The sequence below is a fragment of the Microcebus murinus genome, chromosome 3 (assembly GCF_040939455.1).
Source record: "Microcebus murinus isolate Inina chromosome 3, M.murinus_Inina_mat1.0, whole genome shotgun sequence".
NCBI classification, from domain to species: domain Eukaryota; kingdom Metazoa; phylum Chordata; class Mammalia; order Primates; family Cheirogaleidae; genus Microcebus; species Microcebus murinus.
In genome coordinates, this window is record NC_134106.1 from 7,821,615 (window position 1) to 7,842,442 (window position 20,828).

General features: G+C 43.8%; 1 protein-coding gene across 1 annotated transcript in view; it reads right to left on the reverse strand.

Annotated features, from left to right (window-relative positions):
* Positions 1-10,273: 10,273 nt before the first annotated feature.
* The window catches only part of NOL10 (nucleolar protein 10), a 111,776-nt gene continuing 101,221 nt past the window's right edge, over positions 10,274-20,828 (reverse strand). Inside the window, exons 20-21 of the mRNA XM_012778982.2 lie at positions 16,039-16,141; positions 10,274-11,331 (exon numbers count right to left, since the gene is read on the reverse strand). Of these exons, the coding sequence (XP_012634436.2) occupies positions 11,212-11,331; positions 16,039-16,141 (223 nt within the window). The 3' untranslated portion in view covers positions 10,274-11,211. The remainder of the gene's footprint in view (positions 11,332-16,038; positions 16,142-20,828) is intronic.

The window sequence follows — 20,828 nt, forward strand, 5'->3', positions numbered from 1 at the left end:
GTTTCCCACTCTGGGTCCGGGAGCGACTCTGCTGCTGTCCGTGTGCCACAGATGTGCGCGCAGGGAACAGGGCCGGCCGCCGAAGGGTTCAGGGAGTGGGGAGGTCTGTGCAGAGCGCTCCACTGGCTGGGGCGCCACGGACCACGACTGCAGAGCCACGCGAAGGGCCCAGGCGGCCCACAGGCCCACAGCTCGCTCTGGTGCAGCTGACGCCAAGCCGCACCTGCCCCCATCACAGGAGGATTGTGTACTCCGTGCCAGCCACGGGAGCGACACACCTTCCCGAGCACCCAGGCGAAGCCCTGCCTTTGCCGCAGCCCCACGGTTCTCAGGTGGGGGCCCAGACCAGCAGCAGCTGCATCTGTGACGTCAGAAATGCAAATTTTCTGGCCCTGCTTCAGACTCACTGAATCAGAAACGCTGCTTTGCAAGCCCTCCAGGGCCTTCCGATGCACCTCTACTATCTGCTCCGACATCCTAGCCACTCTCTTCCCTCTTCCAGGCTTTTCTCAAGCAAGTCTCACCTTCTCAGGAGCCTCTCCTGACCCAGACGATTCCGTTCAGTCCTAGCCCTGCCCTCCCTGCTGTCTGCCTGGCACCCATTGCACCATGCTTACTGGAACTTTCTGTCTCCCCTACGAAACGTAAGCCACACGAGCACAGGGCACTTTGCTTCGTCGCCTGCACAGGTAAACAGTGGTTGAAGGAACCATGGCCGCTGGGTGGGGGGTGGCGGGGACCGGCTTTGCTCTGAGCACCTGGAACTGGGCCAGCGGCACACCGATGACACAGGCGGTTTGGGAGGTGACTCCGGAATGCCGGAGAGGATAGCCCGTAGGGAAGAAGAGTGAACGGTTTAAAGACAGAATCCTGGAGCATGCCCGCACCTGCGTGGGTGAGGGCGAGGAGCCGGCAGAGACCAAGGGGGCCAAGGACAGGAAGGAACGAGGAGGCTGGTGAGCTGGAGTCTGAGAGTTGGCAAGATGGGGAGAACAGCTTCCTTTCCCAAGAGCAGAGTGGAGGAGGGGCCTGAAGGGGGGGTCCCAAGAACGCCAGGAGTGACCATAGCAGGGGGACAGGATGGGGAGTGGGGCGCCAGGAGAGAAATCAAACCTGCTCTGCAGAACCCGGGAAGGCAGGGAGCAAGGGCGGGAGGCAGAGAGGGGAGGTGTGGGGAGGAAGGTTTCAGTGCCCCAAACCCCTCACAGGTCATCCGAGACGGGGGGAAGGCCCCGGGGCCAGCGCTGGCCAGGGAGCTGACTCGGATGTGACGGGGAAATCCAGTCAGGCAGGTGTCTCAGCCAGCTGAACTCCAAGCCCCTTCACATCCCGAGAGGCGAGGACGCAGGGTTTTGTCCCGCACTGGAAAGAAACCCAAGGCTACTAGGAAAAACAGTTGTCCTCCCTTCCGCCCTACAACTTTGAAGTTCCATCTGGGTTTACAAAATAGTCACAAACAGGGTCTGGAACGGACGGCATCAGAGAGTAATAACTTCCTCCCGCGTTAAGATGTGAGTGTGGGAACTCTCGCTGGGCAGGAAGCCCGGTGGGCACCGGGCGCTTCCCGGCCTGCAGGCGCGGTGTGCACCAGGACACCACCCCTGCACCGGCGACCGTGTCTCTCCGGAAACGCTTGCTTTGGGCCACCCTGTCTCCACGGGCAAGAACTGAACATTTTCTAATAAATTTCCATCCACCGACTATGTGCTCCAGATGAACATTAGATGTTTGAGGTCCAGTCCCCTAAACAGAACAGTCCATTCAAATATTAACTGCTAAGTTTTATATTGCATTCATTTTGGAAAATTTACATGTGAATAAAAAATTAATTTTAAAAATAAAATTTATTAGGGCTGGAATTTTCCTCATGGGTTCAAAGAGATGTATAGTGTCGCAAACCAAGGTACCATAGATGCCTAGATATAGGGAAACTCCAAATATAAGGGAATTCCGTATTTTCCCAAGAGAAAAAAAAATGTATGCCAACTTGTATATATAATCTTTTCTAGGGATGTCAAACAAAGAATCAAATATTTCCTCATAGTGTTTATGATTCTTACTTTCAAAATTACTTATTCTAACACTTTGCTGTCTTCTCCCAAAGTTTTAAGAAGTCAGTCACTTCAAGACACAACATATTCATTTACTTTGGACTTTTTTTTTTTCACTAAAATATATTTACTTTTAGTATTCTCAAATGCAAAAGAATGATGTCTTGTACTAGATACGAAAAATAGACTAGTCTTTTACCAAGAGTAAAGTTATGTAATGGCCATCATGTAAATTGCCTAAAAATAATAACAGCATAAATTCTAGGATTTTGTTTAACTTCATGGCTATATGGGTAAAACTAGGTCTGAAAATCATTTCAAAAACCAAATTAATGAAATAAAAACCCTAGTTTTTAAAAATTCATTAGTTAATTAATTTAGAGATGGGGGTCTGTCTGTTGCCCAGGCTGGAGTGCAGTAGCACAACCATAGTCACTGTAGCCTCGAATTCTTGGGCTCAAGGGATCCTCCCACCTTAGCCTCCAAAGTAGCTGGCACTACAGGTACATACTAACACACTAGGCTAATTAAAAAACAATTTAGAGATAGGGTCTTGCTATGTTGCCCAGTTTGATCTTGAACTCCTAGCCTCAAGGGGTCCTCCTATCTCAGCCTCCCAAGTAACTAGGGTGACAGGTGGGAGCCACTGTGCCTGGCTCCAGACAGGATTTTAATGCATTGGAAGTACACCTAATAAAGAACCACAAACTCTTAAATTTTCCTACAAATCCACTACAACTATTCTTCTATAAAACCTATTTTACATTTAATTTATGTTGAAGACAGAGCGTTGAAAAAAAAAGGAGTAAAAAACTCATCTTGTGTGTTCAGTGAAAAAATTCTCATGAAACTCCAGCAAAATATTTCACTGCACAGTTTATCACATTACAAGGGATAGCGACAATTACATGTTTGGAGGACAGATTTCTGTGGGCTTTGTCAACATGCTGCTGGAGAGCAAGAGCACCATCAATGTGTTAGGCTAGCGGGCAGCGGTTCTAACTCAGGCGGGAGCCATTATTAGCGGGTAGTGAAACCAATTTGATGGGTGTGAACTTTCTTGGCGGGGGCTGAGAAGAACGAACCGGAGGATAGAAGAGAAAATTCCAGAGCACTTTATATGCTGCAAGGTACCATTTTCTGACACCTTTGATACACATGTGTTCTGGGTCACGATGCCACATGTGGGACAAAGTGAAAAACAATGAAAAACACTGAGATAGAATTTGGGAAAGCCAGAGAGGCCCCAAAACCAGGAGAAAAGAAAAAGCAGAACCCAGGCTTCTCACCTGGAGGCCCTGTGCTTTTTGACTCAAAGGGAGCAATGAGGTGTCCTCCCGGGATGGTCGCAGGGTGGGGAGGTGACGCGGCCAGAACGCAGGCTCGCAGCCAAGAGCCAGCTCCGTGTGCGGGGACTTCAGTGGAAGGCGCGTGGGGGAAAGAGGCTCCCCCGGCTCATGGCCCCGCTGCCCACGTCAGTGAGAAACGAGAAGCAACGAGAAGAGAACACCCACCCGCTTCTCTCACCGCATTTTCCCACCTTCCCACCCACCCATCTGAATTCGCAGGTGGACTCCGCCTTCCCCTCCTTTCGCTCTGCCCCCGTGTCCACGCAAGGTCGTCTGTGCCATGTGTCCCCTGCCCTCTTTGGCTAGCGTGTTCGCTTAAAAATACGCCCACAGATTCTTTCTGGGGTTGCCAAATCTAGCAAATAAAAATACAAGTCATCCACTAAATTTGCATTTCAGATAAACAGTAACAATTTTTTTAGTATATCCCGTTTAATATTTGGGACATACGCAAATAAGCTGTTTGTGTATCTTTATTTGGGTGTCCTGTGTTTTATCTGCTACTCTGACATGCTACTCAAGAGATGGCGCCCAACTCCCCTCCCACCGAGTCGGGCTGTACTTCGTGACTCTGGCTACCAAGTGGAATGACGGGGCTGGGCGCAGCGGCTGACTCTGCAACGCCAGTGCGTTGGGAGGCCGAGTTAGGGGACCGCTTGAGGCCAGGAGTTTGAGAGAAGCCTGGCAACATAGTAAGACCCTGTCTCTACCAAAAAAAATTTTTTTAATTTTACAAAAACGAAAAAAGGAAAGGGTAAGTTATGATGTGCAGCTTCTGCTACTAGGTCATAAGAGACACTGTGGCTTCCCTCTTACCCTCTCTCTCTCCATGGTTTGCTCCGGGGGAAGTCAGCTGCCATGCTGCGAGGACCCTCAAGCAGCCCCACGGAAGTACCCGTGTGGCAAGGAACTGAGACCTCCCGTCAGCAGGCTCATGTGGGAACTTGGGGGATGGATCTTCCTTTAGACGACTGTATTTAGAAAACTGTATTTGACAGTTTTCATAATAACATGCTTTTTTAAAAAACACGTTATGTTGAGCATCACTTGCAATCCAGGTGACGAAGCACCTTGGATGTGGGCCGTGACAATTTAAACAGGGTGGTCAGACGAAGCGAGAGGGACAGGCTAGGGAAGAGCATTCCACACAAAGGGAATTGCAACTGCAACTGCAAAGGGCTTGGCTTAAGAGAATGCTCAGAGTGTTCCAGAAACAGCACGGGCAGTGTGCGGAGTGTGCAGGAGAGCAGAGGGTGCTAGAAGGGGCTGGCTGGGTCCTGCTGTGCCTTGTCTGTTGGAAGGGTGTGGCTGTTACTCTGAGAGAGGACGCATGCCCCTGGAGAGTGCGGAGAAGAGGAACACGATCTGAATCCAATCTAAAGTAAGCTTACTCTAGTCCAGGCGTTCTCAAACCACAGCCCGAGGGCCACATGCAGCCCGCTGAGGACATTTATCCGGCCTGCTGGGTGTTTTTGCCACCGCTGCCTGTCCCGCTTAGCAGCCAACTTGTCCCGGGCCCACAGTGCGCATGTGTGGAATGTGCGCACTCTCCAACGGTCTCAGGGACAGTGAACTGGCCCCCCATTTAAAAAGTTTGAGGACCCCTGCGAGTCCCTTAACCCCTGAACCTGCTTCTGCCGTGGTCTTCCGGGTACCAGTCAAGGACAACTCCATCCCTGCAGTGCTAAGGCTAGCACACCACGACCACGCCAGAATTGCCCCTGCTCCTCCACACCTGCCACTCTCACCTGCAAAATCTGCTGGGCCCACCCGGTGACCCCAGGGCCAGCCCCACCACCTTACCAGGATGCTAACACACTTCTAAGTGGCCTCCTACTTCTGTCCAGGCCCCACATGGCCCTCCTCCCAGCAGGTGGAGAATAAATGAGGTGGGTCATTCACGAGAGATGGGAAACCCACACAAGAGTCTTAAGAACTTTAATAATTTCAACTGCAGGCAAAATAAAATACTCCATAATGGTTCCTAAGAGAATGTTATTAAGATTAGCTCAAGAATGTTGTATTTGTTTCTCCCCTTCTGACGAATGATAAAATAGAAGCTATATCTCTATTCTAAGTAGAACTGAATTTCTGTCTCAAACTTCATATAACAAAGATGAAAGAAAATAGAAACAAATGACGTTTGCACTGTTCTACTACATACAGATGTTTTGTAAGTTACTATGTTCATTTTAAAAACCACCTGAGTTATATGTATTATAGATTTTTAAATGGTTTTCTTTGATTTTTAGGTCAAACCATAAATAGGCAAAGAGTTAAATAAATTACGGTCAGCTATATAATGAAATACTCTGAAGTTTCTATTAGGTTATTAAGTATGAAATGTCAGATTTCCTTAAGTACTACGTTTGACACAGTTGCTATCTCTGACATTTCTTTCTTTTTTTTTTTGAGACAGAGTCTCACTCTGTTGCCCTGGCTAGAGTGCCATGACATCAGCCTAGCTCACAGCAACCTCAAACTCCTGGGCTCAGGCGATCCTCCTGCCTCAGCCTCCCGAGTAGCTGGGATTACAAGCATGCGCCACTATGCCTGGCTAATTTCTTCTATATATTTTTAATTGGCCAATTAATTTCTTTCTGTTTTTAGTAGAGACAGGGTCTCGCTCTTGTTCAGGCTGGATTTGAACTCCTGACCTTGAGTGATCCACCCGCCTTGGCCTCCCAGAGTGCTAGGATTACAGGAGTGAGCCACCATACCTGGCCTGACATTTCATTTTGACACTTCTTGTTTTATGTTTATCGTGAAGGTACATCCTCAGTCTTTCGAACACCCATTTGGTTTGTGATTATCTTCCAAATGTTTTTAGTGCAATTTTTGTGAAACCATGGATAAGTCAAAGATTCGTGTTATTTTCCAGTATGAGTTAAATCTCGGAACCAATGCAGTGCAGCCAGCTCAAAATGTCAACAAAGTGTTTGGGAAGGATGTGGCTAATGAACGCACAGTACATTGATGATTTGAGAAGTTACACGGTGGTAATTTTAATCTTGAAAATGAATCACGTGGGCAACCTGAGACCAAAGTGAATGATGATGAGCTGAAAGCTGTCGTGGAAGCGAATCCATCTCAACCTACAAATGAATTAGCAGCAAGGTCTGATGCTACTATTTCAACAATACTGGACCATTTGAAACATATCGGCAAGATGAAGAAGCTGGATAGATGGGTACTGCATGAATTAAATGAACGTCAGAAGAGCAATCTTCTTGAAGTTGCTTTCTTTGCTGTCATGACATAAAGGCAAACCATTTCTACACTGTATTGTTACGTGTGATGAAAAGTGGATTCTTTTTGACAAACACAAGCGTTCAGCACAGTGGTTGGATAAAGATGAAGTGCAGAAACACAGCCCAAAACCGAATATTCATCAGAAAAAGCTGATGGTGTCTGTTTGGTGGTCCGGCGCTGGTATTACCCATTACAGCTTCACGAAACCTGGTGAATCGATTACAGCAGATATCTACTACAGCCAACTGGATGAAATTAGGATGCTTGCGATTAAGCAGCTGCGGCTGGTCAATAGAGACAGGCCAGTCCTCTTGCAAGACAACGCTTGACCACATGTCACACAAACAACGCTGCTCAAACTACAGAAGCTGAACTTGGAAATTCTACATCCACCGTATTCACCAGACCTTGCACCAACTGACTACCACTTCTTCCAGGCTTTGGACCACTTCTTGCAAGGAAAATATTCAATTTTCAACAAGTTGTGGAACACACCTTTTGTGATTTCATTGCCACTCCCTCTCCAGGCTTCTTTGCTGCTGGCAAAAACAAGATACCGTTAAGATGGCAAAACTGTGTAGATAGTTTAGGTGTATACTTTGATTAGCTGCACTGTTTCTTGTTCGAAATATAATAAACTACACTTTTGATTCAAAATTGTATATTCATATTTAATGACCTAATACAAAACAATGAGGTAGGCTGGGTATACTGGCTCATGCCTGTAATCCTAGCAGTCTGGGAGGCCAAGGCAGGAGGATCACTTGAGCCCAGGAGTTTGAGGCTGCAGTGAGCTATGATGATGCCACTGCACCACTGCTCTAGCTGGGATGACAGAGCGAGTCTCTGCTTCAAGAAAGAAAAAAAAAAAAAAAAGGAGGGGTAGATCTCCCTATATATGCGCAGACTTGGGAAAATGTCTATATTATTAATTATAAAAATCAAGTTCAGGAACAGCACAGTGTAATCCCATTTACATTATCAAAACGGATGTGTATATCATCCACAGAACAGAAAAATATTTGAAAAGATATGCCTTATACTGGTATGAGTTATCTTAGGGAAGCAGATGGGAATGGTTTTGCTATGATGGGTACATGTCATTTTGATAAAACAATTCTTTTTCAATGACACTTTCTATCCAGGTGTAACATGCGTACAGCTGTGAGAGTCAGGAGCAGCCGGGAGTGGTCAGAGAGCGCCTGTGGATGAAACCACCGCCAGGTGGGATCCCAAATGCCATCACATCTCTTGCGACCAGGTTTCCCTCTCTCTAAAAGCCACCACTGGCCTAACTGCCAAAAACTACTTCAGAAAACAAAACACCCGGGCATTAGATCTGGACTGTCAGAGTCCAGGGGACGTGGAGCAGAAGGGGGAAATGGTCACTTGGTAACCCCCAGCATGGTCCCGACGTAAGCCCCCACCCCCACCAGCCCCTGCTGTGCTGCTCACGCTGGTCCATGAACGCCCCTCCCCTGGGTGCGCATTCCCAGTAGAGACGGGAGAGACAGGGCCATTGCCTACAGCTAGGGAGTAACAAATATATTACACACACAAAAATCATGGAGTATGGAACTTGTATAAAAATTTAAAACAAGAAACTATAAAGAAATGTGGGGACGGTCGCAGGTGCTTCCGAAATCACAGCCCTGAAGAGGCGTGTCTGTTTTAAGGGCTCACCAGGTAGAAAAATCAAGGCCAGGAGAGGGACCAGCGAGCCTGGAAGAAGTATTTGTGCAGCTCTCTGGCCAGCAAATTTTCTTCACCATCCATCACAGACTCAGAGCAGTTCCTCCATTTGCCCTTTTAGGAATTCTCCAGAAGAAAAACAAAGGGGAAGCTCTGCTCTTGAAAAACCTCAAGTAAAGAAGCTTCCTTAAGTATTCATGAGCAGGCCGGGCGCGGTGGCTCATGCCTGTAATCCTAGCTCTTGGGAGGCCGAGGCGGGCGGATTGCTCAAGGCCAGGAGTTCAAAACCAGCCTGAGCAAGAGCAAGACCCCGTCTCTACTATAAATAGAAAGAAATTAATTGGCCAACTGATATATATATATAAAATTAGCCGGGCATGGTGGCGCATGCCTGTAGTCCCAGCTACTCGGGAGGCTGAGGCAGAAGGATCGCTCGAGCCCAGGAGTTTGAGGTTGCTGTGAGCTAGGCTGACACCACGGCACTCACTCTAGCCTGGACAACAAAGCGAGACTCTGTCTCAAAAAAAAAAAAAAAGTATTCATGAGCTTCACACAGTGCTAGGTGCTGTACCAGACGTAGGTGCCTCATTTACTCCTCACAGAAACCAAGTATTAGCTTGGTTTTACAGGAGGAAATGAGACTCAAAGAGGTAAGTTGTCAAAAGATATACTGGTAGGAAACAAAGCCGGAATTCAACCCTGGGTCAGCATAGCTCCAAACCCAAGCCCCTTCCACCATGTCCCCACCCCTGGTGTCCAGAACTGATCCCGTCTCTTGTATTCCACCTGTTGATGGTCTGGCTTCCTGCTTTTCTAAGAGTCCCAGTTTCACAGAGCAAATGAGCTCCCTTCGCTAACCTGGAGCGCCGCCTGTGGAGTCTGCCACCATGGCATCCTGGCTCCCCCAGAATAAGGCGGTCCCCCAAAGGAAGGAAGGAAAAGAAGGGCTTGGGAAAGCCAGGTGTAACTGTGGAAGAGCCTGACCTCAGGAAATGGTCTAAGGCATAATCACTCAAGCCCTGGGCAAATTCTAGCCAGCTGAGTGTCCCTCTCTGGCTTCTAAAACTCTCCATCCCTGAAGAAGGCAGCCTGGAAACAGAGACGGGGATGCAACAGGAAGCCAAAGCTCCTTCCTTTGAGAAGAGGTGGTCAGCTCTTGGTAGCAGGGACTGAAACAGTCGGGGGACCCTCTGGCACCACAGCACAAGTACGGGCATTTTTGAAAATACAAACTCCTGAACGTGAAGCTCAAAAGAAACTCTTAGCTGGAGGAACGGCACAGACGGCCATCTGAGAAAACACTGCCGGTGGCCTGCGTGAAAAAGCTGAAACCAGTCCTTACGGATGTCTATGGGACCTGCTTCACTGCCGTCTACACTTTCCCACACACTCCCCACGGCCACCCTGCATGCCGTACACTCCTTCCTGGAAACAGCCCTCACCTCTCAGACCACAGAAGTGGGCAAGCCAGTCTGCACAGAAGCAGCAGAGACCACAGCAAGGGGCAGGCAAGGAAGATATCAAGAAAAAAGAGAAGGGGAGACTTGAAGAGATAAGGAACAATGTTGAAACAGGAAGAAAAAAAGCAAAGGGAGTCAGAGAAAGGGGGAGGGAGAGTGGGAGAGAGGGGAGGAGGAGGGGCAGGAAGAGGGATTTCTGATGCATTTGGAGCCCCTGATCTAGGTGTTCCTAAGGCCAGTCACAAGCTCCTAAGCACGGTTATGTTAATTAGTGCATTCTGCCTTTTGGCTTATGGCATTCCAAATTAGATTCTATCATTTATAGTCCAAAGAGTTACTATTCCAATTGTACATAAAGGAACTTAAAAAATCTGTAAAAGTGCCTCCAAAATCACAGTAATGTCTGAAAAATTAAGGGAACTAAAATTATTTTTTAAATTCAAGGAATGGGTCTTTTTCAAACAAGCCATTCAAATGAAAGTATTTATTTATTTTCATAAATGTTTTCTCTACCAGTTTATCTCTAATTGTACTTAAGAAACAGAAAAACGTCCTATATTTAATCTTGTGCCAAATGAGAAGAATAGCCAGTGGCTGCTCTCCATTTCTTGTTTCTTGTTAGTACAGGTTGAGCATCCCTCATCCAAAATGTCTGAGACCAGAAGTGTTTCAGACTTCGGAATTTTTTGGATTTGGGAATATTTACATTATACTTACTGGCTGAGCATCCCGAATCTGAAAATCTGAAATCTGAAATGCGCCAAGGAGCATTTGCTTTCAGTGTCATGTCAGCACTCAAAACGTTTTACATTTCTGGATTTGGGATGCTTAGCCTATTCTATTAAATTATATTCTCTTGGTATAAAAATATTTTTTTTAAAAAATCCCGAACTAATACATAAACAAGCTGACACATGTATCAACATATACTTATAAATACAAACATGGCCAATACACAACACCAAATAAAAGAGGGATGATATTTTTGGGTGGCTTAATCCATGAATGGCAGCAGGCATTGCAAGAAAAAAGTTCCTAAAACATGATAAATCTTTGTTTTTAGCACAAGATAAACTTTTCATTTCATGGTGCATGTTTTATAGTATTAAATAGACCACAACCACCTGATTTACTTGATTAGAATTCATAGAAAAAGGACAATGTTTATAGGGAGCTACACTTACAACAGCACCCCTGGGGCTATGTGGCAGACAGTTGGCAGATGCCCAGTTCCAAAGTCCAATCCATAAGGTGTGGGGACAGGTTATCAAATCTTTACCTCCGTGTGCAAGACTTTACGTGAGACTTTAAAAATGGCCATGCCCTTGTCGGTGCTTAATACCCTAATGATGATCAGTCTGGGGGAGACGTGTTCCCTCCTAATCACATGCAGGATTGCGTCCGCATTCAATGAAATGGTCGTCCTCTCCTATGTCTTGATTTCAGGTGACCAGCTGAACGACGGAGTTTTTTCCTTTCTTGTCGATGCAGTTTCTCGGCCTCCTGTTGCTTCTTCTGCTGTTCAGACTAAATGAGAAAATTAAATGAGTACAAGGAAAGAGATAGAAAATTCCAGTACCTCTTTTTTTGGTAATGCCAACAGTACTACCACCAAACTCAGGCTTGCTGCTTGGAGAAATGCTACCCACAGGCCCCAGGGCACATGGTCGGGAGGCCTGGACTCCGCTATGACAAATGCTGCCCTGGCAGAAACGGAGGACAAAGACCAACTTTCATCATCACTTTAAAAGCAGAAATTCTAAACCCCTGGGCAAGCAAGGGAGAAGTGCCCTGATAGACCAGTCTGACTACAAAGCAGGAGACTGGTTTTTCAGCCAACACACCAACTCCTGGGCTCCAGCGATACTCCTACCTCAGCGTCCTGAGAGGCTGGGGCTGCAGCCACTAGACTTGGCTTAGTTTTTAAAACACATTTGATGTTTTTGAAAATACAAACTCCTGAACGTGAAGCTCAAAAGAAACTCTTAGCTGGAGGAACGGCACAGACGGCCATCTGAGAAAACACTGCCGGTGGCCTGCGTGAAAAAGCTGAAACGCAGTCCTTACGGATGTCTATGGGACCTGCTTCACTGCCGTCTACACTTTCCCACACACCTAAAAATATTCATTTGTGTTTTACTCCTGAGGAAGTCTCCACATTCACCCCCGCCATGGGTATTACCCCATCTTTTTAAAAATAAAGACTTGGGGTTGAAGAATAGTAGGAAAGGAAAGCAATTTGTAATGCCAAAAAAGGATGAATTCCTCCTTTAGGGAGCTCTTAAACTGAGTTTCTGAATAATTACTTAAGTTCCCTTTCTATGATCATTTCTTCAAGGGCTTTTTCAAAGTAATCCTGGATATTCCTCCGGGGCACACTGCCAACTCCTCTACCGCTCCCTGTCCAGGGCTCCCGGCCTGTCCTCACCCTGGCCCGCTGTCCTTTGAGATCCAGTTGCTAGGCAGCTGCTCTCGTGGTCTCCGCCTCCTCTCTGCTACCCCTCAGGCCACTCCCCATGCAATAGCCACAAGGATTTTTAAAAATAAAAATGCTACGTCAGTTCAGTCCTCTGCTTACTAAAATGTTGCCAAGTTGGGTTCCTTGGCAAACAATTCTCATGGCCCTCTGTCCTCCTTTGGAGCACTTACCACAGTTCTGGTAATATTATTAGATGTCTATAATTTGTACCCACTGTCTCTCTTTCTCTCTCAATAGACAGAGAACTGTGGTGGCAAGAACCATGTCTGCCCCCAGCATGCAGCTCAGAGCAGGCATTCAATATACATGTATTAATGGCAAACTTTGAGGGGAACTACACACCCCTGGCCAACCAAATAACATCATCAAGATCTGTGTAGAGTAAACCAACACTGGTTGTTTAATATTTGATTTCTTCATGATAACAAGTACCCCTTAAAAAAGTGTTTCTTCACATAATTTTGGAAAATGATATACTAAATTAAGATAAAAAGGGTGCCTTAGAGCTTTTAAGTTAAGGTACTTCAATGAGCCTTCAATATGGACATCAGTCCAAAGTATTTCCCTTGCCTGTCTGATGCCAAAAGCAATCTTCCCTAGTCTTTATTTACATCTCCTGGCACACACTTTGGGAAGCTCCGTCAGGCCTTCCTCCAAGGCAGGAGCTCAGAGAAGAGCATGCGAGCAGCAGATACTGTTCTGCAAACCTCCAGGCAGAGAAAGCACCATCATTAGCCTCTCTCCAAAGGTTGCATTTGGAAGACCTGCCCATGTGACTGGTTCATTACAATTCATGGGCACACTGGCTCTTCTCCAAGTCCTTCCTGCCTCCTTGCTGTCCCCATTCCTGGCCATCTTTACCACAGTCTACAACAATCCCGTCACAGTGACGGAGAAGGACAGATGCAACTAGTGCACTTGCATCAGCAACAGCCTTGATGAGGAAATGTATTCAATGGTATTTTCTTTTTTTTTTTTTAACAATGCTATGACTGTGCTATATTCAATGGTATTTTAAGATCAGATTTGGGCCAGGCACGGTGGCTCAGGCCTGTAATCCTAGCACTCTGGGAGGCCGAGGCAGGTGGATCGTTTGAGCTCAGGAGTTCGAGACCAGCCTAAGCAAGAGTGAGACTTCCATCTCTACTAAAAAAATAGAAAGAAATTAGCTGGACAACTAAAAATATATACAGAAAAAATTAGCCAGGCATGGTGGCACATGCCTGTAGTCCCAGCTACTTGGGAGGCTGGGGCAGAAGGATTGCTTGAGCCCAGGAGTTTGAGGTTGCTGTGAGCTAGGCTGATGCCACAGCACTCACTCTAGCCTGGGCAACAAAGTGAAACTGTCTCAAAAAAACAAAAAACAAAACAAAAAATATTAATTGATACATTCCCCAAAACAGTTTCAAAGCCTCTGCTAGATTCAGGTATAAGGCCATTTTAAGCAATTCTTAGTGCTTTTTGTTTAAACAAAAATACAACCTCAGAACCTTCTTATTTCGTTTTACCACAAATTATAAACTGATATTCACTCAGTACCCTGAGATTTTAAAAAGGGCATGGAGAGGCGTGTACTTCCACACGGCTGCAGAGTGGACGCCCACCCCTGGCAGAGGGGCTCTCAGGCCGAGGAGGTCACAGGCTGCCCACCTGGCGACCCTCAGTGCTGTGTTGCTCCTGCCTCACAGTTGACAGTACTTGGATTTCAGAGGAATCCAGGAATGTTTTAAGGTACACAGAGAATTTATAATAAACTAGAAATAGAAATAAGGTACTCTGAATGCATACCCAGTTTTTGCTTATTTAAAAAATGATAAATTTAAGAGTGCACATTTGCTCTAAATAGAGACAGATTTAACCGAAAAGCTTTCGCACTAAGAATAAAAAAAAATTTTATCATTTGTCAAGCCTCCTAGATGCAGGTAGGGAAACTTTTGAAGAATCAGAGATGAATGGGCAAAGGATGTGAATAAATATTTCTCCAAAGAAGATACCCAAATGTCATGTGATAAGCATATGACAAGATGCTCAACATTAAGGAACGGCAAATCAAAACCATAATGAAATACCATTTCACGGCCACCAGAATGGCTATAATAAAAAAGACAAACAATAACAAGTGTTGGTGAAGATGTAGAAAGATTGAAACCTTCATATACTGCTGGTGGGAATGTAAAATGGTGCCTCCGCTTTGGAAAATAGTCTGACAGCTCCTTAAAAAGTTAAACAGTTACCATAGGACCCAGCAATTCTACTTCTACGTATATACCCAAGACAAATGGAAGCATATATGCGTGCAAAAACTCACATGTGAATTTACATGCAGCATTATTCTTAATAGTGCCCCCACAAAAGGAAACAATGCAAGTGTCCATCAATAAATGAACAGATAAACTAAATACGGTCTGTATCCATACAATGGAGTATTATTGAAGCATAGAAAGGAATGTGGTTCTGACCATGAATAAACCTTGAAAACATGCTAAGTGAAAGAAACTACTTGCAAAAGAAAACACATTGTCTGACCCCATTTATATAAAATGACCAGAATAGGCAAAACTATAGAGACAGAAAGCAGGTTAAGAGTAGGAGATGACTGATAAAGGACACAGGGTGTTTTTTTAAGGTGATGAAAATATTCTGGAACTAGTGTGATGGTTATACCTCTTAGTGAATATATTAAAATCTGAATTCCATACTTTAAAAGGGCAAACTTTATGGTATGTGAATTATATCTCAATTTAAAAAACGAGTCAGAGATAAAAAATTTGGCATTCTTTTCCACTTGGTGACTATATTGAGGAGGATCTATTGTGAACAAGAGAAAAATTTTTTGCGAAATAAGACCATATTGTTTAACTCATCAGTTAGTAACAAATATTTAAGTAGCTTACTCCTCCTACAATGCGCAACAGGCATTATTACAGGTAGTTAAAGAAATAGATAGTGTAAATCTGTGGTCCCCAGGTCTTGTTCTGCAGACCAGTATTGGTCTGCAATCTGTTAGGGACTGGGCTACAGATCTCCAGACCATCCACCACCCACCCTTGCCCTGTTCTGTGGAAAAATTGTCTTCCCTGAAACTTAGGAACCAGGGGGGCCAAACAGCAGGAGATGAGCAGCAGGTAAGTGAGTGAAGCTTCATCTGTATTTATAGCTGCTCCTCATTGCTCGCATCACCGCTGACTCCCACCCCCCGCCCTGGAAAAACTGTCTTCCTTGAAACTGGTTCCTGGTACCAAAAAGGTTGGGGACCACTGTTATAAATCAGTTTAGAATAGGACAACCACTGGTAAAGTAATTTGCCTTCCTGAAAGAATAGGGTCTGGGCAAGCTGGATACGACTGTTACGAGGTATCAGAACTTCCAATGTGTGATTTCCAAGTCCATATAAGTGTGAGATACTCTTTTCTATCCTTAGATGGTCAGGACTTTTGCTTTACAAGGCTGTACCTCAGGCCACACAGTGACCCAGAAACCACAACTGCTGGTTTATCAACAGTAGAGCCAACTCTAGGGTCACCAAGGCCCTGCCTGCTTGGGGACACCAGTAACATTCCTGGCTCTGCTTTGGTCAAGCAGTACACATGCAACCCAGCAGGGGCTCGGGCTGCAGGGAAGATGCTAGGATAGGGAACACAGCATCCTCAAAAGGAGAAAAGCTTAGGCAGCTCTGAGGCTAGACACGCATATAACACCATCGAAAGCCTACTTTTCTTTCGTGAATTAAAAAATAACATTAAAATACAACTTACCCTCTTTAACGTGAATGTCAACTGTTTGCTGCCAACAGTGGTGTCTGATACACTCAATGTACCATTTTTTGCTTCAATTCTCAAACGATCTTCAAGGGTTTTGCTGTAGGAAATTTAAAAGAATAATACATTAATTAGTATTATATTTTAATTTAACCATCTGAAATAAGGTTTTTTTTTTTTTTTGAGACATAGTCTCACTTTGTTGTCCCAGATAGAGTGTGGTGACATCATCGTAGTTCACTGCAGCCTCAAACTCCTGGGCTCAAGCAATCTTCCTGCCTCAGCTTCCCAAGTAGCTGAGACTATAGGCATGCGCCATGATGCCCGGATAATTTTTCTATTTTCAATAGAGATTGGGTCTCACTCTTGCTCAGGCTGGTCTTGAACTCCTGAGCATAAGTGATCCTCCTGCCCTGGCCTCCTAGAGTGCTAGGGTTATAGGCGTGAGCCACTGTACCTGGCCTGAAATAAGTTTTAAATATTAATAGAAATGATCACATGAAGAAAAACTGTTTACATTTGTGATAAACAGAAAATATTCCTCTAACAGAATGAGGTGCATTCAAGTAGGCATCACTCATACTCAACAGATATACTGCAAAAACAGTGGCTGGCAAAAACACCCATTAATTTAATATTTTAAGTGGCATTACCAAAGATTTCAATGGTTGCTATTTATCTTTCTAAATCTTATTTCGGAAGCCAAATGCTAGAAGCAATATATTTCTGAACCCTGTCATTCATCATAATGGCCTGTGGCATTTATGGTTCTAAACTATTTTATATTTAAACTATGCATAAGTTAGGTATGTGAGTATTTTAACAATTCATCCACCTTCTACAAAAAAATGAACACAAATTAAGTCCACTGGTCGAGCCACAGAGAAGAGCTATGATAATTCTGATTTTTCCTTCACTCAGCCATAACTCTGTTGACTACAAGTCATCATCCCACAGTAAGAACAACTTGAAACACGAATCCATCTGATTACACTGAGGCAAGAAAAGCAGCTACATACTTTGGGTAAATTCTATCTGATTCAGCCTTAGTCACTGCTATCTCTCCAGGTGTCTTTCCCTTCAATTTCTTACTTGACTTACTCTTTCTGACATACTTTATCCCAAATTTAAATCCATTTCATTTCTTTCTTTTTTCGAGACACTCTGTTCCCTGGGCTAGAGTGCAGTGGTGTCATCATAGCTCACTGCAACCTCAAACTTTTGTTGGACCCAAGTGATCTTCCTCCCTCAGCCTCCCAAGTAGCTAGGACTACTGGCGTTCGCCACCACACCCAGCTGATTTTTCTATTTTTTGTAGAGGAGGGGTCTTGCTCTTGCTTAGACTGGCCTTGAACTGCTGAGTTCAAGCAATCCTCCCACCCTGGCCTCCCAGAGTGCTAGGATTATAGGTATGAACCACCATACCCGGCCCATTTCATTTTTTGATCATACTTTTCTAGGGTCTTTTTATATAATCTGTGTCTATATTAGTAGTTTGCTGTGCCCTGTAGTTCATTATCATCTGTATAATTAATACAATCTTGGCCCCTGCTTTCTAATAATTTGAATTTTGTATCAGTTAGATAATAATTCATAGCATGCTGTTATAATGTTTTATTATAGATCGGAACACTGGCCCTTTTTAAAACTTGGTTTAGAGGTAAATAAACTGAATTAAGTCTAAAGTTATACTTTCAAGTAAGTTTACATAGTTACTCTAACTTTTCTTTTTTTTTTTTTGAGACATAGTCTCGCTTTGTTGCCCAGGCTAGAGTGAGTGCTGTGGCATCAGCCTAGCTCACAGCAACCTCAAACTCCTGGGCTCAAGCGATCCTCCTGCCTTAGCCTCCAGAGTAGCTGGGACTACTGGCATGCGCCACCATGCCCGGCTAATTTTTTCTATATGTATTAGTTGGCCAATTGATTTCTTTCTATTTATAGTAGTGACGGGGTCTCACTCTTGCTCAGGCTGGTTTCGAACTCCTGACCTTGAGCAATCCGCCCTTGAGCAATCTTGGCTTCCCAGAGTGCTAGGATTACAGGCATGAGCCACCTCGCCTGGACTAACTTTTCTAGAAATGACTAAAGCAACAGATTTATAGCCCTGTGGTGAGACTGAGAGGGGAGAGGAGAGGGAAGAACAAAAGAAAGAATATGATTCTCTCTTATATTCTCTTCCCTTCTCAAAAAAAAAAAGTACACTCCCATCTCTTGCTCTCCTTGTATTATACCAAGCCAAATTCAGTGTACTCTTTTAAAGTTAGCACTAAAAAAAACTAACTGAAGAAAACGGCTGAATTGTGTGAAAGGATAGTCTTTTCCCTGAAATATGATCTTTGAAAGTAATTACTGAGCAGAACACAGCTCCTAAATGATCCCTAAGACAAAGAGATGCTCCTTTGAACTTCTGAGGCTTATGTTTGATGTTCACACCATGAGATTTATTTCTAGTTTATAACTACTAGTAATGTTCTAAACATACCTTCTTTATATAATTTGAGACATAAAGTGGTTTGCATAAAAGTAGCACTCTTTTCTAAGCAATAATGTTATTAAGAAGCACTTTTAAAGTACTTTACATCTTCAAAGTTCTTTACAGACCAACTAATTAATCCTTTTAACATCTCTGAGACAGAAGTATTTATCCTTGTAGATGGCAAAAAGAGAGGTGGGATGTTAAATGACCTGCCTCTGGCAACATAAGGATTCCAGTTTAAAACCAGGATTCCAATTTAAGAATTTCTGGGTTCCAGGAGAGTGTCAGGCCATACTTGACTTAGAAAGTTTTGTTCAGGAAATGTATCCATTAAGTACTCTAAATGACAAGCTTCCACATCACAAACCAAATGAAATTAAGATTTAGTTTAGCTTTCATAAAAATAAGAATTCAAAAGTGAAATGCAGACTGACTCTAGCCTGTATGTAAATTATGTTACCCTAAGCAAATTCCTCGACCTGTTCAGTTAATTTCATTCTTGTTCTTTCCTTTCATAGCTATAAACTCTGAAGTTTTACAGTTAACAGGAATTCTGAATAACTATGGAGCCACTGAGGCAAGATGGTACACAGAAAACACTAATTTGGGAAGAAAAAGACTTTTCAAGTAAATTGTGGGAAATTACTACTCTTTTAAGAATGACCTTATTTCCTCCATGATAGGGCACATAAATTCTGGGTTTCTCTCAATGTACTTTAGATGTGCACTTGTAAAAACTTGTTCTGTCTAGGTTACTTGGAAAGACAAGCTGAGTTTTAGAACGAGCCATGGCAGGAGATCAGACACAGACAGGGACTGTGTGTAGAGATTTCTACATTAAAGAAGTTCCACTTCCCTCCCTTTGAAAATGAGTTTACTGAAACGTGGCTGCTACCCAGCAGCTCTGCAGCCTGATTCTCGAGTGTGACTGTGGTTGGAGATGACTTAAGAAGTAGACATCGCCTGAGATCACCTGAAAACTCCTACTGAACAGAAAAACAAAATGCAGAAAGCCTGCTGCACGTCCCTCTCAGTGTGTTTCCTCCAGGATGCTGGCCTGTGGCAGGGAGGACAGAGGAGGATGGCAGGACCTTTCTCCCCCCTCCCCTGTCCTACTTCTCGTCTTTCCCCCTTCTAGGCTGTGGGGAACTTTCTCAATGATAGTAAAGTTAGGAATTTTAGGGAAAAACCTAATTGGGATAAGACAGACCAAAAATATCCCCGAATTTGTGGTGATTGCTAAGAAAATAGATAAAGCTTTTAAAAAGTTGAAAAGTGAGTAGAATTACCAAGTATAGGGTGGAAAGGGCTCTCAGAGGAAGAACTTAAAATAGTACAGCTATCTTAAAATACAAAAGAAAAGTAGGCATACACGGCAGGGGGAAAGATCAAATTAGATATTTATTAGATGCCCCAGGAAAGTTGATCAATTTGCTTCTTTGAGGTTTTAAAACATATACACATGTACACTTCTTTAGATAGAAATATTAAATACTTAATTAAAAACAATGCTCCTCAAATGAGAGTTTTTTAATCACTTTGCATGGAAGGGGAAGTAGGAGAGTAACAGATAATATACATAAAGGTACGTTCTTTAGTATAGAATTTAGAAGAAATTAACCCTAATTAAAATAAAGGAGTCAACCTTTCATACTCTATGCCAAAGGGAATAAATACAAAGGAAATGAAAAAATAGAATCCACAGATAAATGACAAATTTTAAGTATTTTTAAAATTTAATTTTAAGTACTTTGTTTTAAATAACTAACTTCGACAAATATTTACATATACCATAAAGGTTATTCAAAATTTTATTTTAATGCTCTCAGTTTGTATATGTTGCTTCAAAGGCCCTACTTCAGGAAAGAGAAAAATTCAAGCAACCATGAAATCTGATACCTTATCTATTAGCAAAAAGGATTCCTAATATCCGGTGGTGATGCAAATGTGGGGAAGCAGGCACTCTGGTCGGAGTGCAGAGTGCTCACGCCCTTCAGGAGGGCAAGTTACTACGCCTGTTGATCCAGCCAATTCCTTTACTAGGAACACATTCTAAAGAAATACTCACATATGTAACGGTGAAAAAGGTAAGAGAAAAACAAGAAACAAACTTAACGTCCACAATTAGGGGATTAGTTACATAAATTATTGCACATCCACCTTATGAATATTTATGTAGTCACAAGGTAGACCTACTGTACTGACAAAGAAAAACTTCCACGACTTACTATTAAATGAAAAGAGCAAGTTAGGCAATGGGATTAATGTGATCCATTCATATTAAAGAAAGGAAGGCTACCACTTTAGATAC